General features: G+C 60.4%; 1 protein-coding gene across 1 annotated transcript in view; it reads right to left on the reverse strand.

Annotated features, from left to right (window-relative positions):
• Window positions 1-20,953, reverse strand: part of HSPG2 (heparan sulfate proteoglycan 2) — a 192,298-nt gene that overhangs the window by 152,098 nt on the left and 19,247 nt on the right. Inside the window, exon 2 of the mRNA XM_074933957.1 lies at window positions 440-575. Within this exon, the coding sequence (XP_074790058.1) occupies window positions 440-575 (136 nt within the window). The remainder of the gene's footprint in view (window positions 1-439; window positions 576-20,953) is intronic.

A 20,953-nucleotide genomic window follows, 5' to 3' on the forward strand; every position in this document is an offset into this window, starting at 1 on the left:
CCACGGGGAGCTCGGCCACCCACTGCGGGGGCCTGCACAGGGGCATCTGGGCCTATTCTGGCTACGGCCGGAGGGGATTTCCCTGCTGTCTGTCCCTGCCGGCTCATGAAGCCCTGGGGCCACGCGGGCGGGGGCTGGGAGGACGAGAGTCCTGCGCATCCCCAGAACTGTTACACGGCACCTTTAGGACTTGGCGGGGTGCCCAGCACTTCCCCCCAGCACATGTCAGGGCTGCAAAGCCCCTGTCTGGGTGGGAGTGTTGGCCCCATGTCCCCAGGAAGCTGGGGCACAGGGGACAGGAGAGCAGCCGTGCATTTTGGGAGCCACAGGAGCCGGCCCTGTCCCTCTCCCAGCAGGAGCAGGGGCTGTCAGTGGGGCGGGAAGCACAGATCTCAGAGCCCAGGCCAGGGAGGGCACGCTGGAGCCTCGCAGCCCCTACCTCCCGAGGCCTCATCTGCCAGCATGTCCTCGTCATCGGAGAGGTCGACATCACTCCACCAGGGTGTGCCCGCTGGGTCAGACTCTGTGTCCTCGGGAAAGGAGGCTTCGTTCAGCCCCTGGGCAGCGTGGGAGACCTGCCGGAGAGAAGCCCGGATAGCATCAGTCAGTGGCCGGCCCTTCCTCTTGGCAAACCAGAACCAGGGCTGGATCAGCTCCCACAGCACCCCTTGCGCATGAGACCCAAGGGGCAGGGTTTGAGGGTGTACCCGGCACACTGCCCCAGCATCCCCAGTGCTCCCTTGAGCAGGGGAAACTTCAGGGCTTGTCTAGCTGAGGGAGAGTCACCCTCTCTCACTGCAACAATGCCCCAGGTGCCAAGCGGCGCTGGCAGGAATGCAGTCACTTCCCTGGCACTCAGTTCAGCCACACAGGCTGGGGTGGCTCTGTGCAGCTGCCTGGATGCAAGCACAGCCGAGGCCCGACAAGGCTGCCCCAGCCACTTGGCTTTGCTCCACCCGGCGTCGAGCGCAGGAGGCGACACCGGATAGCGCCCAGGCCCCTTTGTCGGGCTGCTCTACGAGTTACGATTGCTGCATTCTGCCCTGTGTCTGACCCACACCCCGCTTTGGCCACGTGCAGCCGGGGATTAACAGCCTGTGATGGAGGCAAGGCACTCCCCAAGGAGCTCCAGGGACCAGGTGAAAGAGACCAGCACGCTTCTGAGCCATTCAAATGCAGGCAACCCCCTGGGACCAGCTCAGCGATCGGCAGGTTAAAAATTCCTGGTGGGAGCCATCAAGCCAGCGTCTGCAGGGAAAGCTCCAGGCCAGCAGCAGAGCCCAGCGAGTGATGGCTGCCCGAGGGGCAAAGGGGGCAGTAACAAGCCAGGTGCAACGGGACATGAGTAATCGAGTGGGGGAACAGACGCCCCACAGATGCCAAACCAGACATGAAATTTGCTTTAAAACAATTGTACAAAGGAAAAATAGGTCGGACGATTACAATGCCATGCGTAGAAACCTGTCTCAAGAACATAAGAATGGCGATACTAGGTGAGATCAATGGTCCCTCTAGCCTAGTCTTCTGCCCTCCAACAGTGGCCAATGTCAGCTGCCTCAAAGGGCAATTATCAAGTGATCCATCTCCTGTTGACCACTCCCAGCTTCTGGCAAACAGAGATTTAAGGACACCCAGAGCGGCAGGTGGCATCCCTGCTCACCCTGCCTAATCGCCATTGATGGCCCTATCCTCCATGAACTTTATCTCATTCTTTTGTAAACCCAGTTTTACTTTTGGCCTTTCTCAATATTCCCCAGCAAGGAGTTCCAGAGGTTGACTCTGCATTGTGTGAAGAAATACTTCCTTTTGTTTGTTTTAAACCTGCTGCCGATTAATTTCATAGCATGACCTCCAGTTCTTGTGTTATTATAAGGAGTTAATAACATTGCCTTATTTGCTTTCTCCACACTACTCATGATTTCATAGACCTCAATCATATCCCCCCTTGATCATCTCTTTTCCAAGTTGAAAAGTCCAAGTCTTATTAATCTCTCCTCATATGGAAGCTCTTCCATGCCCCTCATCATTTTTGTTGCCCTTTTCTGAACCTTTTCCAGTTTTAACATCTTTTTTTGAGATGGGGCAACCAGATCTGCCCGCAGTATTCAAGATGGGGGTGTGCCAGGGATGTCTACAGAAGCAACATGATATTTTCTGTTACTCTCTCTCCCCTTCTTCGTGATTCCCCCACAACGGTCTGTTCGCTTTTTTGACGGCCGCTGCACGTTGAGTGGATGTTTTCAGAGAACTCTCCACACTGACTCCAAGATCTCTTTCTTGAGCAACAACAGCTAATTTACACCCCATCATTAAATATGTGTAATTGGGATTATATTTTCCAATGTGCATTACTTTGCTTTTATCAACCTTAAATTTCATCTGCCGTTTTGTTGTTCGGTCACCTAGTTTTGAGAGATCCTTTTGTAAGTCTTCACAGTCAGCTTTTGACTTAACTTTCTTGAGTAGTTTTGTATCATTTGCAAATTTTGCCACCTCACTGTTTACCCCTTTTTCCAGATCATTTATGAATATGTTGAATAGAACTGGTCCCAGTACAGACCCCCGGGGGGACACCACTATTTACCTCTCTCCGTTCTGAGAACTGACCATTTATAGCTACCCTTTGTTTCCTGTCTTTTAACCAGTTACCAACCCATGAGAGGACCTTCCCTCTTATCCCATGACAGCTTCCTTTGCCTGAGAGCCTTTGCAATGGGCTCACTGCAGGCTCCTGGCATGGCCTCGCTGACATTGCTGAGCAGTAAAGTCATGCTGGCCTTTGGGGGAGGGACAGGGGCAGTGAGCTCATCTCCAGCCACCCACAAGCATTCCTGGGCCATGTGCTCGCAGCGGCCATGATCTCAGCCCATGGAATTCCGGGGGTTGGCGTGGAGGGGGGGGACTAGGAGGGAGGGAATCCCCAGACAGCTCCGCAGCTGGAGAAGATGCCCCGGGGGGCACCCGTTCCCCTCAGCAGGGCTCAGCTTGCGCCTCCCCTCCCCGTGGTGTCGGAGCACCCCGCAGCACTGGCTGCGCCTAGGGGGGCTGTTCTCATCTTGGGCTTTGCTCCCTCTGTGTGGCCAGCCCCCCAGGAGTGACCTCGGGGAGTGGGCACAGCCCCACAGGTGGCCATGCAACCGTACGGATGGCACGGGCTGAACAGAGCTCAGAAAGGGAGGCCACTGGGCCCCAGGCCTGAGTGCTCGCTCGAGAGACGTGCCCACAGTGTGGGTCCCAGCTCACCCCGCCGGAGCCGCCTCCCCCCGGGCGTGGGGCCCAGCTCACCCCACCGGAGCCGCATTCCCTTCCAACTGGCCCCACCTCATCATGGGGGCTTCCACTGCTAGCTGCAGTCACCCCCAGCCCCGCTGCCAACCCTGCCCATAGGGGAGACACGACTTTGGCACTGAGGTGCCCATGCAGGCCGGAGAAGGCCTGAAAGTGTTTGTCCATGGGGTTGTCACCCTGCCGGGTTTTCCTTACAGATCTCAGGTGGCGGGGAGCCAGGGCTGGGTGCTCTCACCCTGAGTCTTCCCCGGACACGTCCTCCCAACCTCTGCTCCTTCGGTGCCAACGTGAAGCTGGCGCCACTGGCTGAGAATCCTCTCCCCTCCCCCACCACGCGGCGGCTGCAGCTCCCAGATGTCCACAGAGACTCCTGGGGCAGACAAGACCTGGCCCAAAGAAGCTTCTTTTCTTTTTTACAGGTCACCTTGAACCTCCCGATGTCGGTGGGCCCCGTGCACCAATGCATCAGGACTATCATCTCTGGGCACCCCGCTGGGGACCCTGGCCTGCTGCACCCTTCCCTCCGCCCATACTCCAGCTGAGCTCCACTGTCCCGCAGCCACCCAGGCTTCCCTGGCACTGCTCCCTGGAGTGGCCATGGCCGCTTCGTGCAGCATCCTGGCAAATGCCAGCTTGGGCCGCCAATATTCTGGGTAACCCCTATGTCAGTCTTCTTCACGCCCGCTCCCCCATGGGCGTACAGCGCTGTGCACTGTTCAACAGCCTCACCCCAGAGGCAGATGCATTTCCATGGCAGGGGGGACTGATCCCTGGCACATGAACCTGGAGTGACTCCCCTGATGCCACAGATTTACACCAGGGAAAATATGAGCAGAGTTTGGCCCATGCACTATCCAGCCCTTTGGGATCCTTCAGGCAGGAAGGCGCGAGGGGATGGCCCCCAGCAGCAAACTCAGTTCCAGTGGGAACTAGTTCAGAGCAGCTCAGAGCAGGGCTGGGGCTAGCACTTTGCATGTCATGCAAGAGGCCCAGGGCAGATGGCCTTGTGCCCCCTGCTCCCAGGGGCAGCAGGGAGTGGGCATGCTGGCAGCAACACCCCTGCAGCCTCCTTCTGCAGCACGGATGGGTGCTGGCATGCCACTACCTAGGGGTAAACTGTGGCCCATGCTCCTTCCCCCAAGCTGAGGGCTGACAGAAATCCAGGAGCCCACCCCAGACTGGAGGAAACAAGATCTGGCTTCTGGCGTTGGCCCTGGGGCAGCAGGGCCAGCCAGGTGGGGTGCATTGTCTGCTCCATGGCTCTCACCCTGGGGTGGGGCTGAAGGGGATCCACATGCAGAGGCCATGTGCCCCCTGGCCAGAGCTGATCCTCCAAGCCAGCTCCCAGCACTGCCTCATTGCTCTGACAGGAAGCAGGATGCTGGCTTCCACAGGGACTCATCTTACGCTGATTAAAGCAAAGCAAACATCCCCAAGCTGGTGGGGGGCAGGGGGCTGCACTCCTCTGTTTAGCCCTGGGCCTGTGGTGGGAAGAACAGGGGCTCTCACCCCACTAGAGCCTCCTGCCCCACAAGCTACTCAGAAACTGCTTCAGCTCATAGAAATGCAGCCAGCTCTGGGGTGGGAACAGTGCACAGCAATGCTGCACGCTGCTTTGGGATGCAAAGTGGAGAAGAATATGGATGAAAGTGCAGGGAGATTTGGGGGGCAGGATTCACTTTCCTCCTGTGTCCAAAGCAGGGCACAAGCCCCTACGGGCAAATGGGCACAGGCCCCTTTTCACATGGTATCTGAAAGACACCCCCTGCGGCAGCAAAACCCCCTCCTGAGAGACACCCACGCTGCTCCCTGCAGCACGGTGCCACCTGGCACTGGGGCACCAGCTCAGAGGGGAGAGTGCCCCCTGCTGGGTCACCTGCCCTGCTCCCTGCAGCACCATGCCCCTAGTGCCATGCTGGGCATTAGCTCAGCACGGACTGCAAGGGAAGAGCCACCCACCCTGCTCCCTGCAGCAGCGTCCCTCCACTTCCTACTCTGGGCAGGTGCAAAGGGAAGGACGCCCCTGCTGGATGCCTCACAGGCCTGCCCAGGACTGCAGCCCCCACGAAATAACCTAGAAGTGGGAGCTCTTGAGAGGGGCTTGGGTGGGGCAAGGAGTGACATGAGCCTGGCAGAGCACCTAGCACCAGCTCTGAGCCCACACGTCCACCCTGAGCACATCCAGCCCCAGCCCACCACATACCCCGCACGGAACAGCTGCAATCCAGCCCACGTACAGGGAGAACCAGCCATGACCCAGCTCATCATGGGGGTTCACGCACCCCAGCAGGCAAAGGAAGGGGGAGGGTCCCCACAAGGCAGCTCTCTGCCCAGGAGCAGGGAGAGAGCATGCATTGGGGTGGCAGGGCGGGCAGAATGGCCTGAGTGCCGGCCCCCCCATTCCTTCTGTCCTTCTCCCCAGAGATCAGCAACCCCCTCCCCTGCTGCACCCCCAGGGCCAGCACCCCCAATCTCCCCCCTGAGCCCCACTCATTCAGCCCATCACATTACAGGAGGCGCATCCCAGCAGAGCTATCGCACCCGCAACCAGCCCCTACTGCCAGCCGGTGGCCCTGGCGGGGTCCCTTCCTGGGGCAGCTTGGGCGCCGGCTTCCCTGCCCTTCCCCCCCCACCCCGCTGGCAGCGAGTGGCCTGGGGCATCAGACCGCGACAAGGCAGGAATTCGTCACAGCAGCACTTTCCTGTGCAAACACACCGGGTCATTATTCCCGGGTGATCGGCGCGGGGACAAAGGCCTGATGGAAACAGAAAAGGTATTTAATCAGCCCCGGCTGTCTGAATGGGCATGAAAAGGCCAAGGGGAAACAGGAGCTGGCGATCCATGCAGTCTGCAAATGCCAGCATGGCACCATGCCAGGCTCCATGCACACAGCCCCCAAGAGCCCAGCATTGCTGCGCTCCCAACCTGGATGGCACCAGGTGTCCCTATTTACCCCCATGCCACTCTCTGCCCTCTGCCAGCTTGGCATCTCTCCTGGCACTCGCTGGGAACAATGAGATCTCCTACAGCCAGGTGCCAACAGGGTGCTGGTAGAGGGGACTCCAGGGCACTGATGCCACATGCACTGATGGATACAAGGGCATGATCTCCCAGCCTGGAGTACAGCCTGGCACAGGGGGCCTCTGGGAAGTGGAATGAAGACATGATGCCCAGCAGGGGTTCAGCTCCAGCCTGGCATGGCCACATGTCCCAGCTGCCCACGGATCTGCCCAGACCCTGGGCACGCAAGCCTGTGTGTGTGGCAGTCACTGACCCAGCGAGCGGGCACGAGTACAGCCCCTGCTAGCACAGCAAGGAAGAGAGCAGAGATCACTTCAAAGGGACCAGCGGCTATGCCCAGGCCTGTGCCAGGCTCAGGGCACACCAGCCACAGCGCTGTGGCTTGGAGTTTGCAGGCAGGTCACTGCAATGTTTGCCAGCCAGCACCCATGTACCCAATCAGCGGGCACGTGGCACATCACTGCGGCTGAGGGTCCCCCTGCGACCCAGGGGGCAGCCAGCGGGGGCCACAGCCGGAGCCACCTGAACAGGTGTGTGCCCCAGCCGTAATCCACCAGGGGTGGGCATGCTGAGGGGCTCTCCCCACGCCCCTGGCCTGGTGGCTGGCAGAGCCTCTGTGTCTCTCCTGGAGTGCCCCCGAGACTTGCCCCAGCAGCCCCTTTGGAGGGCTCTGACCTGCTGCAGCCAGAGCGTGCTGGGCCCGGGACACATGGATGCGTCTAAGGCTCACAGATGTCTCCCAAAAAAGCAGGCCACCAGCCGCACCGCCAAGGCACCGGTGACTCTGGGCTGGAGAAGACCCTAAGCCCAGGGCTGGGGTGCTGAGGGTTGGGACTGGCACACACTGACCCCTGCTCTGCTCAGGGCAGGAAGGGAGCTGAGGGCAGATCCCATCACCGGCTCTAATCTTAGCCTTGGGGCTTGGCTTGGCCCGGCCCCTCGGAGGAGGCTGCCCCCAGCCCTGACGTGAGGTCTGGCCCGGCCCGTTCTCAGCAGGATCCTCCCTGCTCCTGGGGGCTCCCCCCAGCAAAAGCGCCCTTGCCCCGACCCACGTATCCCAGCCGAGGAGCACTGGAGGAGCTGCCCCTGAGCACCGTGCCTGGCAGGGCCAGCAGGCAGTGATGGGAGGGCACACAGCACAGGTGTGCAGACCCAGACGTGGCTCAAAGGAGCAGAGCAGGCAAATTGGTGCTGTCTGCGCCCATGATCCAGGCATGAGGCAATGCCACCCATAGTGTGGTCAGCCTGTGGAACTCACTGCCACAAGGTGTATCTGAGGCCAAGAGCCCAGCAGGATTTCACACAGGCCTGAGCACCTATAAGGAGCTTTGCAATTAGACAAGAGATGGCAGAAGGAGTCTAAACCCTCCCATCTCCAGCCATGGGCCAGGCAAGTAATTCCACCGTCACCTAGGGCTCTCGGCCCTCCCACTGCAGCAGCTGCTCGGCTGTCAGGCCAGGAGTCAGGGCTCATCCCCACGGCCGTGCCAGAGGAGCAGGGCACACAAGGACACGGGCCCCAAAGGCTTCCCCAGGGCAACGGACCCTGCTCAGCATCAGTCACGGCATGGCTGGGCCTGTCATTGCAGACAGCAGAAATTGTCACGAGCGCCGCTCGCTTGTGCCCGGCCCCCGTTCCAGCCAGGACCCCACACCCGCCCCATCACTGCCAGAGTCCCACACTGAGCCCCTGCAGCCCCCGCCACGGGCCCACACACGCCCCTGTCACTGCCAGGCAGCTGAGGGCCGAGGGCCATCAGCAAAGCAGGATGGCTCACCCAGGCCAAGGGGGTGGGGCTCCAACTCCCAGACAAATGCACTGGCCTCCAGCCCCCTCTCCGCCCCCCCAGCCCCAGGCTACCCTGTAGCAGCCCCTCCCCCAGTTGTGACAGCACCTTCCCTCCTCCTCTCCCCACATCTGGGAGCGCTGTGGAGAAGGCGCAGCTGGCTCCCCCTCCCCCACACTTCGTAGGGCCCCCTTCCAACTAAGCCGGGGATGGGGTGCAGGGCACCAGCCTGGGAAGAGAGACCAGGGCTCCAGACAGCCGGGCTCCAGACCTGCCTTGTCCTGAGAACCCAGCAGCAGGGAGCCAAGGGCTCTGCCCAGCCGCCGGGGGCTGGGGGGATAGAGCCGTGCCCGGCTGTGCCAGGGGTAACAACCCTGCCCGGCTGCACAGGGCTGGGGGGATAGAGCCGTGCCCGGCTGTGCCAGGGGTAACAACCCTGCCCGGCTGCACGGGGCTGGGGGGATAGAGCCGTGCCCGGCTGTGCTAGGGGTAACAACCCTGCCCGGCTGCACGGGGCTGGGGGGATAGAGCCGTGCCCGGCTGTGCCAGGGGTAACAGCCCTGCCCAGCCGTCAGGGGCTGCGGGATAGAGCAGGTGCTGGTGGCCACCAAGGATGGGATCATGCAGCAGCAGGGGAAAATCATCCCGGCTCTGGCTGCCCGCAGGCACCACCCGCTGGGGCGGGAACATGCGCTCCCAGGCCCCGCATCCTGGTGGGACATGCAGACTCCTTCCCCGTGGGGCAGGCTCCAAGCTGCGCAGCCCCTGGGGCTAGCGTGCAGTCAGCCACACAGCGGTCATGTGGGCCCGCCCCTTGGGCCTTAGCTGAACCACCAGGCTGGGAGCCCCCAGTAGGGCCACTCTGTGGGTCTCAGGCGGATGGGGGCTCTGCTGGGGTCCGTGGTGGGGTCTCTTCTTTACATCAATTAATTATGGGCAAAATTAGATAGAGTCAAACATTCAGAGGGCAGGCATGGTGCAAGTTCACTCCAGCTCTGCCGATGGCCCCCACGCCTCACCCACAGCCCGCCCGGCCCTGAGCTCCCCACACCCAGCTCTGCCAGTGCCCCCCACTCCTGACCCACAGCCCGCCCGGCCCTGAGCTCCCCACATCCAGCTCTGCCAGTGTGCCTCAATCCCGACTGGCAGCCCCCCGCTATTCCAGACCTGGCGCTCACAAATCTCCCGGGGTGCCACCAGCCCAAACCAGCCCCCTCTTTCCGCACAATCCCCTTCCAGCTCTGCGAGGGAGACCAGCCTCCAGCCCTGCCATGCCCAGTCTCCCAGGGGAAGCAATGTGTATCCTTTGGGCAGGAGTGGGGACGTCTCCCCGATGAGGTCCCGGCCTGGACACCAGCCGCGCACCCCCTCCCCCCTCTTTTAAAAGGGCCAGGGAGTGAGACCCCCGCGCAGATCACCGGGGCAACATGGTCACAGAGGAGAGAGCAGCAGGTGGGAGCCATGCCGCGCCCTGCAGCCGCTAGGGACCCTTGGGGCTCATCTGCACCCAGGGACATGGAGGGGAATCAGCTCAAGGTGCCGTGTCGTGAGCGTAAAGTGCATTAGACCCAGGAGGACGCTTTCCCTCAGGAGTCAAGTGGTTTCGTGGCCCCATGCGGGGGAACTCTCAGCGCCTCCCAGAGTGGACCTGCTGAGAGCTGGGGGCACTAAACTGGGCGGAGAGGTAGATACGCTGGAGGGTAGGGATAGGATACAGAGGGCCCTAGACAAATTAGAGGATTGGGCCAAAAGAAATCTGATGAGGTTCAACAAGGACAAGTACAGAGTCCTGCACTTAGGATGGAAGAATCCCATGCACCGCTACAGACTAGCGACCAAATGGCTCGGCAGCAGTTCTGCAGAAAAGGACCTAGGGGTGACAGTGGACGAGAAGCTGGATATGAGTCAACAGTGTGCCCTTGTTGCCAAGAAGGCCAATGGCATTTTGGGATGTATAAGTAGGGGCATTGCCAGTAGATCGAGGGACGTGATCGTTCCTCTCTATTCGACATTGGCGAGGCCTCATCTGGGGTACTGTGTCCAGTTTTGGGCCCCACACTGCAAGAAGGATGTGAAAAAATTGAAAAGAGTCCAGCGGAGGGCAACAAAAATGATCAGGGGACTGGAACACGTGACTTATGAGGAGAGGCTGAGGGAACTGGGATTGTTTAGTCTGCAATAGAGAAGAATAAGGGGGGATTTGATAGCTGCTTTCAACTACCTGAAAAGGGGTTTCAAAGAGGATGGATCTAGACTGTTCTCAGTGGTAGCAGATGACAGAACAAGGAGTAATGGTCTCAGGTTGCAGTGGGGGAGGTTTAGGTTGGAAAAACTTTCTCACTAGGAGGGTGGTGAAGCACTGGAATGCGTTACCTAGGGAGGTGGTGGAATCTTCTTCCTTTGAAGTTTTTAAGATCAGGCTTGACAAGCCCTGGCTGGGATGATTTAATTGGGGATTGGTCCTGCTTTGAGCAGGGGATTGGACTAGGTGACCTCCTAAGTCCCTTCCAAGCCTGATATTCTATGATTCTATGAATCAAGCCCTGCGACCCACTCCGTCCCACCAGCCAGGCGGGGTTCAGGGTGGCTCTAGGATCGCAGGCAGCAGGCGAGGGGCACAGATTCACTCCCTGGGCCTGGCAGATGGATGGACTCTAGCCCCATATCCTCCTCTAGCGGCCAGGTACCAGCTCCCAGAGAAGCACCATCTCCCTGCAGGTTCGGCCTCCCACACAGACCAAAGAAAGGCCCTGGCTCTTACAGTTCCATGCTGAGCACAGAGTCTCAGCTCTCACTTACAGATCTATTTGTTCCGACCCCCCAGGGGCAAAGAAAAGCTTGAAGCCAAGGCCTGAGTATGAGCATTGCCTGCCTGAGTCTGCAGGCAGCCTGAACCAGTAGCTCCAAGAGCTACTGAAACCTGCTGCCATTCCAGTGAAGGACAGGCCCATGCCAGGGGGAGTCTAATGTGGGGTGTGCCTATGGCCCTGGGCAGCTTTAATTTGGCCCTGTCCCCAGAGGAGACCTGGCAGTTCAGCTGAGCAAGGGGCAGCATTTCTTCAGTGGGGTAATGCTGCAGGGCCACTGGGTTGGAATCCTGGGGTACTGGAGATGGTTGGTGATTCAGTGTCCCGTTCAGATCCTGCCATGGCGTCGCCGCTCTGTGCCCAATACACACCACCCCGTAGTAGGGGGGAATTCCACTGTCTAGGGGCTGCCAGTTTGGAAACTGCCTCCTCCCGAAAATTAACTAGGATACAGAAAGAAAGAAAGAAAAGAAAGCGAGCCTCAGTTTCCCTTCCCAGCCTGTTTCTGTCTTGTCTGTTGAGACTGTCAGCTCTGGGGGCCTGGGACTGGCCTACTCTGTGTCTGTGCAGCATCAGCACAATGGGCCCTGAGCTCACCCCTACAAGGGCTCCAGGTGTACAGCTAATAGAGAAGAAAAAGTAATGAGCCCAGGAAGCTGCTGGAAATGCCTCCGGAGCGCTAGGCTGCAAATCCCTGCCCTGGGGCTGTGACAAAAATAAAGAGATACTGCAGCCCAGACACCAACCCACTGCTAGCACCAGCTACAAAGGAGCTTTAATGGCAGCGCCAGGGCGCCCGGGCACGGGGATGGGCCGCAGCTGCACGCAAAGGCAGTGGCGGGCAGAAGTGCACAGGTACAGCACGCCCACAGACGGGCGGGCACTCACGTAGCCGGCAGCATGCACACGCGCACAGACACACCACTGTCTCGCTCGCTCCTGCCCTGCAGCCAGGAAATACTTACATCACGGCTGACTTCTGGGCTATGTTTAACGTCTAGGGGGGTCAAACCCCGGGCCTGAACACAGGGCTCTGGAATCCCACCAGGCACCGTGTTACACCAGTTCAGAAGGGGAAAATATTCTCCCTCCAGCCTGGTCACGATCCAGGACTGGGCCTGATGTACATGGAGGTGCCAAGGAGTGTAACTGACATGCCAGAGAGGCAGAAGGGTGTTAAACCCCCAGGAGGATGGCTAGGAAGCCAGGACCTGCTGTCCATACGCCCCCCCTCAGCCCTGGAGTGTGAGTCACACTCCTATACCCCAATGCACCATGTGCCATGCACAGCACCCCCACAGCCCTGCCGGATCCCACTCGCCGGCCTGCAGGAAAGTCGCCCCACGAAAAGGATGGGGGTGAGGTTTCCCCCGGGAGAGATCAGCCCCCGACAACGTGGCCCCATGCGGGAGCTAGGGTCCCTCTGCCACCAGAACAATGGCAGCTATTCCCAAGCCTCTGAGCCAGCCCAGGGGTTATTTAAAGCTCCAGGCAGCACCAGGCCGCTTCCCGCGCCCCCGCCCCCGCCCCAGGCTTCGGCAGGAATGAGACACTTCCTGAAATTGTGCTCGGGAACAGACGCACCAGCCAGCAGGCGGCTCAGCAGGGACTAGCCAAGGGCCCCCACCCCAAACACAGGCATTCAACCCCCTGTGTGTCCCTGCTTGCCACTCGTCTCCAACCACTGCCCCGTGCTCCACCAGCACCCCTGGCAGAGGGGAGGGAGGGCCCAGGCCGGGGCTTGGAGGGTTCTCCTTTGCTTGCCCCAAGGTAGCCTGAAGCTTGACCCAGGACGGGCAGAGGAAGATGTGGGGCGGCTCCAGCTGCTGCCACGGAGCCCTGCTCAGCCGAGAGCATCCATGGCAGAGGATGGTCGTGGTGCTCAGTACAGAACAGGGGCATCTCCAGCTCGTGCCAAACCCAGGCCCATTCTCAAGGGATCCTGGAACTGCCAGGGGGGTCAGCCAGGGGCCCAGCCAGGCCAGTCGGCCCCAACAGCAGCCACACCAGCATTGCTGAGGTAGGGCCAGGAACCCACCCAGAGGGCGACTGGATTAACCCTCCTGCATCCTCCCATCAGCCAGCACCACAATCCTGGGCAAAGCCGTGGAGCAGCCACCCTTCCCCTGCTAAAAGCACGTGGGAGCTGCCCTCCTCTCCATTAGTGCCCCGCCTGGGGCAGCCCATGCCATGCCCTGGCCTGCCCTCCCAGCAGCCGCGTCAGTTTCACTCTCAGCTCATGGCCGTCACCGCGTCTGAGCAGATCCCAGCCAGTGTGTCCAGTATGCCCGCGCGTCCCAGTGAGCTGCAATCCCCAGGCTCGCTGCCCACTCCCTGCCCTCCAGCCCCCTGCTACAGGAGCGGGCGTTAGGCCCACGTGGGTTGGGTAGCAGCTTAGCAACTTCGCTGCCACATCCCCTGATCTCAGCAACAGCCATTCAGAACACTTGGCCAGCATCACCCAACACCCATCGCAGCAGCTGCTGGCGATCTGCCGCTCTCTAACTCACCACATTGCACCAACTCCTCTCTTTGGTCACTGCACCCCTGATGGGGGGGTCCAGGGTCCAGTCATCCCCCGCCCCCGCTGTGCTGAAGGCTGGCACAGAGAAATCAGGGAGCTTCCCTGCAGCGTCCTCACCCTCCTTAACTGTTCCTTTGCCCTCTTTCTTGCAGCCCTCCCTCCCCCGATTCCAGCCCAGCTGGGAGAGGCTCCTGCCATTTGACTCTACTCCAGAAATCAAGCTGGAAAACCAACCCCCACTGCCAAGTGCCAGCCCTGTGCCTCGTCCCGATCATGGACAGCCCCAGCCGAGCACCAGGAAACGAAGCACTTGGGACCTCGGAAATCTGGCGCTGACCACTGAACACCTGGCTCTTAGCAGGGAGGCAAACTCCTGTTTCAGCCCACCAGGACCAGGACTGCTGGAGAGCAGGCCCCTGCGGTAACATGAACTAGGATCAGATCCCCCCGCCAAAATAAACTCGCCCCTGGTGCCAAGAACCCAGGCCCCACGGCTCCCAACACAGGGCCCAATCACTGGAGCCACAGGAAACCTCTGCTCCACTGCCACCTCTAGAAGAGCCCGTGAGCTTCCTAAGCTGCAGCCAGCCAAGGACGAGGGTCCCCATGCATAGCATGGTGCTCAAGCCTGCCCCACTGAAATCAGTTGCAAAACGCCCCATCAACACCCAGACGAGCCCGACCATCCCCCTCACCCCCCCCCCCGCATCCAGAGACCTGGATCAGGCCCCACCTTCCCACCAACCTGCCCTCCTGCCAGGGGCTGGATCAGGGCCCAATAACTGCTTAATTACAACCGATTTTCCAAGTGCGTGGAGCTGAGCTGCTGGGTGCAGCTGGCTCTGGGGACCAGCAGGACCTAAACCATCATAGCTGCTCACAGGGCCATTGTAACAGCCTGTCAGTCATCCCACAATCTGCCAGAGTATGCAGCCTTCCCAGAAACTCCCCTTTTTCCGCCACCAGAGAAACCTGCTCATTCTCCGGTGCAGCATTTTCCAACCCATGTTATGGGGCTGCTCGTCCCACCGCCCCTGCTACCACAGTCCTGCTCTACCCACAAACAGCTCTGACAGTGCCCCTCAATCCCTACCCGGAGCCCCCTGCTATTCATAGAATCCTAGAATCTCAGGGTTGGAAGGGACCTCAGGAGGTTCTAGTCCAACCCCCTGCTCAAAGCAGGACCAACCCCCATTTTTGGCCCAGATCCCTAAATCGCCCCCTCAAGGATTGAACTCCCAACCCTGGGTTTAGCAGGCTAATGCTCAAACCACTGAGCTATCCCTCTGCCCTGACCTTCCCCACCCCATGGCTCTGCCAGTGCCCCTCATTCCTAACCTGCAGCCCCTGCTGTCATGGGGTCTCCAGCTCCGCTAACACACCGCAGGCCTGTGGCCGTCTCCATAGCATCTGTGGTTATTTCCCCTTCACTTCCCTCACTGCCATAGCTCCCGCTCCCTTCTCTGGTTTCCCCAGGGCCAAAGGGTCTCAGTTTGGCTCAAATACCACCCCCCACATAGCCTGCAGTGGGAGCATGGCCCAGCCCATGCACCGAGCTTAGTGCCAGGTGAGAACCCTCCGGAGAGCTGCCCCTTCAGGAGCTGGCCAGGCCAGCCAATCAGGCTGGCAGAGGAGCAGATTGGGGGTGGGCAGGGCTGGTCCAGGTCCATCAGTTGTGTGTGGACAGTGGTTCTAGTTCTAGATCGCAGGGGGGGCCTCCTGATGAAGCGAATGTGGCTGGGGGGGGCTCAGGGATTTGGCAAACTCAGGAGAGGTTTGTGAATCTGCAGCAAACCCAGCCGACTCGGCCCTGCCTTTACCCTGCTGCTTCTCGCAGGCTTGGCCCCACCCTGTGCCTGTGGCTGGGGATTTGCCAGGTGCAGGATTGAGAGCCAGTTATTTATTTCAGCTCCTGCCCTGCCCTGCAAGCCCAGCACTGCCTGCCCAGCTCTGGCGGTGCCCCTCAGCACCCCCCAATCTGCCAATGCCCCTCAGTGCCAACCATCAGCCCCCCAGCTAGCCCATCCTGGGCTCCCCCTGAGCCCTGGCAGTGCCCCCCAACACCTCTGCTGGTCCACGCCCGGCACTGCACCTGGCAGGGATTCTGCAAAGCCTCTCCTGTTACTGGCACGGGAAAGCAGCTCACCAACCACCATCCCAGGGCTGCTCTCCCCTGCCCATTTCCCAGAGTCCAACCAGGTTCCACTCCTCAGACACAGGCGGAAATTGGGGGATGAAACCCACATTTTTCCAGGATGAGGATTTCACCTCCCTGACCCTCAGCACCCGCCCTGCCCCATTCCTCCCAGCCCTACGGCCCTGCAGCCGGCTCAGGGTGAAAGGATCCACCCAGGAGATGAAACCGTGCCCAGCAGGGCTAACCTTCCAGCCCTGGCTCCGCTGGCATGGTGACCATGGGCCACCAAGCACACGGGGCGATGCCTCCCATCTGTCCCTGCCGGGCGGGAAGGGGGTATCAATCACTAGGGGGAATCGGAATGCGCTGCCACAAGGGGGCGCATCCAAGCTGGCTGTCCCCCTCTTGGACTCCCCAGCTCTGCCCATATGGGGAGAAGGGAGGGGCCCGAGGGCCCCCCCGAGTCACACTGCTCTCACGTGTGGGGTGGGGGGAGGGGCAGAGCTCAGTGCTACCGAAAATGGATCAGCCCAAAGCATCCCCAAAATAACCTGCTGGCCTGCCCAGCCCAAAATACCCTGCAAGCCGGCGGCAGGCCTCCTGCCGCCCCACCCTGCCAGTCTGAGCCAGCCGGGCAACCCATGGAGTGGGGAGGGTGTCGGGTCAAGGAAGGGTCCTGCCTGGGGAGGGGATGGACATGGGGGGCAGTTTGAGGGGAGTGGCTGCAGGAGGCTCCCCCTCTCCTGCTGCTCCCCTACTTGCTGGAATAGCCCCCCCTCGGGCTGGGTGCTAAGGAGGATGGACAGTGCCCTGCCACCAGCTCCCACTGCGCTCTGGTGGGGGGCTGAGGAGGGTCTAAATCCCAGGTCTGGGCCCATTCCAGCCCCCGTGAGAACCCATGCTCAGAGGACCCCACCACAAGGGCCTTGAGGCCTGGGGGGTCCAGTGCACTGAGCAGGCAGCGGGGGCTGGGCTGCCCCCAGCTCTAGGGTCCCTGGCCAGGGGAGGGCTGGGCTCTGGAAACTAGGCCAGGCCTGTGTCCTAGGCCTGCTGCCCACCCAACGCCCCGAGGGGCAGGGCCTGGCGGACAAACCATCCATCCCAAGGGCCAGGCAGAGAACGCTGCTGCAGAAAGGGATGGGGTGAGAATCCGGAGCCGGGCTCCTTCTGCCCCCAAGCTGAGGCCACAGGGGTCACTGACCCACAGCCCTACCGCTGTGCTCTGTTGCCTGCGCCCCTCTAAGGGGGGCAGTCCCTTGCTGGAAAGGGAAGGGCAGCCTGGCCGGACTGAAGCTGCACTGCAGCTCGCAGGGATGCAGGGGGGCATTGCCCTTTAAAGGGGCAGACCAACCCCCACCAGCTGTCGAGCCGCTGCCGGTTTAGCCTGGCAAGACCCTGCTTCAGTTTTACTCCTCAGCCATAAGACAGCCGCTCCAGCAGCACAGCGCCCCCTAGCGCAGCACCCGGGAAGCATCCCCTATCGTGCCCCTCCACGATTGCCTGCAGCACAGCAGCCCCTATCATTGCAGGGCATTGCGGTCAGCACTGGCCGCAGGGGAGAGCGCCCCCTGCAGAGCCCCCCAGCCTGCTCCCTGCATCACAGTGCCCCCTAGTGCTGCATAGGGCTACTGGGGTCAGCACTGGCCGCAGGGGAGAGCGCCCCCTGCAGAGCCCCCCAGCCTGCTCCCTGCATCACAGTGCCCCCTAGTGCTGCATAGGGCTACTGGGGTCAGCACTGGCCGCAGGGGAGAGCGCCCCCTGCAGAGGCCCCCAGCCTGCTCCCTGCATCACAGTGCCCCCTAGTGCTGCATAGGGCTACTGGGGTCAGCACTGGCCGCAGGAGAGAGCGCCCCCTGCAGAGCCCCCCACCCTGCTCCCTGCATCACAGTGCCCCCTAGTGCTGCATAGGGCTACTGGGGTCAGCACGGGTGGCCGGGCTCCTGACTGAGTAAATTCCAGCAGCACCAAGGGTTACATTAGAACAGTGGTCTCCAAAGTGGGATGCGCACACCCCAGGGGCTGCGCAAGATGATGGATTGGGGGGCGCGGCAGGAGGAGCACCGCTGGAGGAAGAAAAGGGGGGCGGGGGCGGCCCTGAGTCCTCCGGCCCGTGGGGAGCAGGGCAGCCGCGCAGCCAGTGGCCGGAAAGAAGCGGGACTTTGAAGGGGAAAGCGCCACTTCTCTCCAGCCACTGGCTGCGCGGCTGCCCCTGCTCCTCCCGAGTCCTCCGGCCCGTGCTCGCAGGGCCGCATTCCAAACGGGGCTTTAGAGCTGCAGGCCAGGGCCCCGAGGCCCCCTTAGCCCAGGGCCCTGAAGCCCCTAAAGCCCCTGCGTTCCGGGTGGCCCCGCCTGCCGGGGGAGGGGGGCAGCTCCCAGAATCATGGCTCCCAGAATCGTGGCCACGGGGGTGGTGCTGCGCTGCGCAGAGCCACCTGTACACCCCCCTGCACCAAACAGAAGCTGCCCCAGGTAAGTGCTCTGCACCTTCTGCCTGCCCCAGCCCTGAGCCTCCTCCCACACACCCATCCTGAGCGCCCTCCCGCACCCTAACTCCCTCCCAGACCCCGCACCCTACCCTGAGCACCCTCCCCTCCCCTAACTCCCTCCCAGACCCCGCACCCTACCCTGAGCACCCGCTGTATCACAAAGTGTTAAACCAAGAGTTTCAAAAATAATAAAAAGAACAGGAGGACTTGTGGCACCTTAGAGACTAACCAATTTATTTGAGCGTAAGCTTTCGTGAGCTACAGCTCACTTCATCGGATGCATTCCCAACTGTATTTTCCACTGAATGCATCCGATGAAGTGAGCTGTAGCGCACGAAAGCTTACGCTCCAATAAATTGGTTAGTCTCTAAGGTGCCACAAGTACTCCTGTTCTTTTTGCGAATACAGACTAACACGGCTGCTACTCTGAAACCTGTCAAAAATAATAAAGCGTGTTCAATCACATTGCTCTCACTAAAAATATTACTATTAATAATAATGTTTTTAGTGAGAGCAAAAAGGTTTTTTGTACCGTTAATAACATAAAAAATTATTGTAAAAATATTGTTTATTTCATCTTTATCTCATCATTTTTTAATTTCTATTTTTTTGTGTGTGTTTTATAATTTACACAATATATTAGTACAGTAGTACATGTCTATAATTTATACATAAATAAATATACATATATTGGGGGTGCGTGCTCAAAAAATGTTTACTGATGGGGTGCACGATCAAAAAATTTTGGAGACCACTGCATTAGAAGTCTCTCCTCTAAGCTGGGAGGCAGTCGACCCCTCTCAGCCCGTTGCCTCTGCTCGGATCCCAGCCCACAGCAGGGCCAGATTATAAATAGCCCCGGGGTCAGTTAACCTCCCTCATCAGGAGAAGTGAGGGGCTGAAATCACAGCAGGGGAAACTGCTCCTGGCCACTGAGAATGGGGGAGATACAGGTGGGGGTAAGCCTGGGGCAGCTTAGAGAGAATTAACTCCATCTTGTCCAGCTGCAGGGAGAGGCCCTTGCAGAGCCAAGAGCCCAGCTCTCAGGAGCCCATCACCCCCAAAACTGGCTTGCCCATTTCCCTGGCCAGGGGTGCCGTGAGCAGGGGAAGGGCCGAGGCTGATAAGGGCCCAAAGACAGACCCCAAAACTGACTATGAGAAAGTACCAAGCAGCTGCCTCATTGGAGCAGGCCCCTGGGCCTCTCTGCTCCAGTCCCCCAAGGCAAGAGGAGCTAGCCTCAGACACACACGGCCCTTTATGGATCCAGGGCTCTCGGCAGAGGGGAGGGGGGGATCCAGTGTATGGGAGCCCACCCTGAGGAAGGAATTACCACCCCTCCCCCGGGTGCCACGCTGCAGATGTCCTGCCTGAGCCGAACCCAGAGACGGCAGAGGCCTGGGTCCCACCCACCCTCTGCAGGGCTAGCCACAGCCGGGCCTCCCAGCCAGGCCTGAAGCCAGGGAGCGGGTGGAGGGAGCTGGCCAGGAATGCACCGAAATCCTGGCTCAAGAGGGAGAGCCGGTGACTGAGACAGCAAAGGGCGAACAATCAGGAGCCCAAAGGTCCCTTGCACAGCAGCAGCACCCCTCATGGCCCCCTCCAACCCAGCAGCGCCCCTCATGGCCCCCTCCAACCCAGCAGCGCCCCCTCACCATTCCCTCCCACAGCAGCAGGGTCCCCTCATAGCCCCCCACCACTCAGCAGCACCCCTCACTGCCCCCCCCACCCAATAGCACCCCTCATGGCCCCCACCACCCAGCAGCAGCATCATGGCTGAGGTCTGCGGGATCGCACTCAGCAGCACTGACCCCAAGGATCAGCACCTCTGCCTGGCCCCAAACGCTGTTTGCTCCTAAGTAAAGAGCAGGGTGGGCGCGGTCGCACCCTCATCACCCTGCCCCTCATACTGAGCTGTGGGCTCACTCTCCCCAAGAGGCTGCTGGCTGTTAACCCCCTAGTGCTGCACAGACCTGAGCTGTAGGGCAAACACCACCCCCTGCGCCTGCCCCACACGCTGGGCTGGCTGGCCTGGCAAGTGGCAGAGAGAAGGGGAACAGGCAGCAGGATCCCGCCGGCTGCAGTCAGGCCTGACCCTGCACGGGGCTCAGCACCTGCTGCTGAAGTTACCAGGTCTGGGCCTGCTTCCACTCAAGCCAATGGGAGTTTGTGGGTGCTCGGCTCCCCCAGGATCAGTCCCTGGCTGGAGCACTAGCAAGCAGGGTGCTACAGGGAATCAGCCAGCCCGCCCTCTGCCAGGACTTGGCAGCACAGACCCTGGGCAGGGAATCAGAGCTGCCTGCTCCAGCGATCACTCTCGCACCTGTCATGGGGCTGGCAGGGGGGCTGCCAGGGCAGAGCTGGGAGTGCAGAGAGGAGGGGCCTCAAGGGGAAAGCTGCCTCATTCCGACTCAGGTTACCGGAAACAGCACGTTTCTTTAGTTCCCCCAGTTCCACCTTGGAATCTCGCGTCCTCGCCCAGGGAACATCCTGTCTGCACCTGGCCTGGCGCTGCCCTCGCAGCACTGCAGGAGCCTCAACCAGGCCAGCTTTCCGCCTCAAAGCCGCCCAGGAGAGCCTGACTGCCCCACCAGTGACACAGCTGTGGCCTAGGGCCCTGACCCAGCTGCTGCTGAGATCAATGAGAAGCTCCTGACGGCATGGGACAGGGCTCGCTGCCCAGTGTAGCCTAGGAGACATGGCACCAGACTGGGAGGAGGACACCTGGATTCTTCTCCAGCTTGGCCATTCATCTTGGGAAAGTCACTTCCCCTCTCAGACCCCTACTCCCAGCAGCATTTGCCCATATTTCTCTTCCACACCTCAGCCTTGCCTCTCTATTGAGACTGGGAGCTCTCTGCGGACAGGGACTATCTCCCATCATGTATCTCTGCAGCACCTG

Source organism: Natator depressus, chromosome 18 (assembly GCF_965152275.1).
Source record: "Natator depressus isolate rNatDep1 chromosome 18, rNatDep2.hap1, whole genome shotgun sequence".
Classification (NCBI taxonomy): domain Eukaryota; kingdom Metazoa; phylum Chordata; order Testudines; family Cheloniidae; genus Natator; species Natator depressus.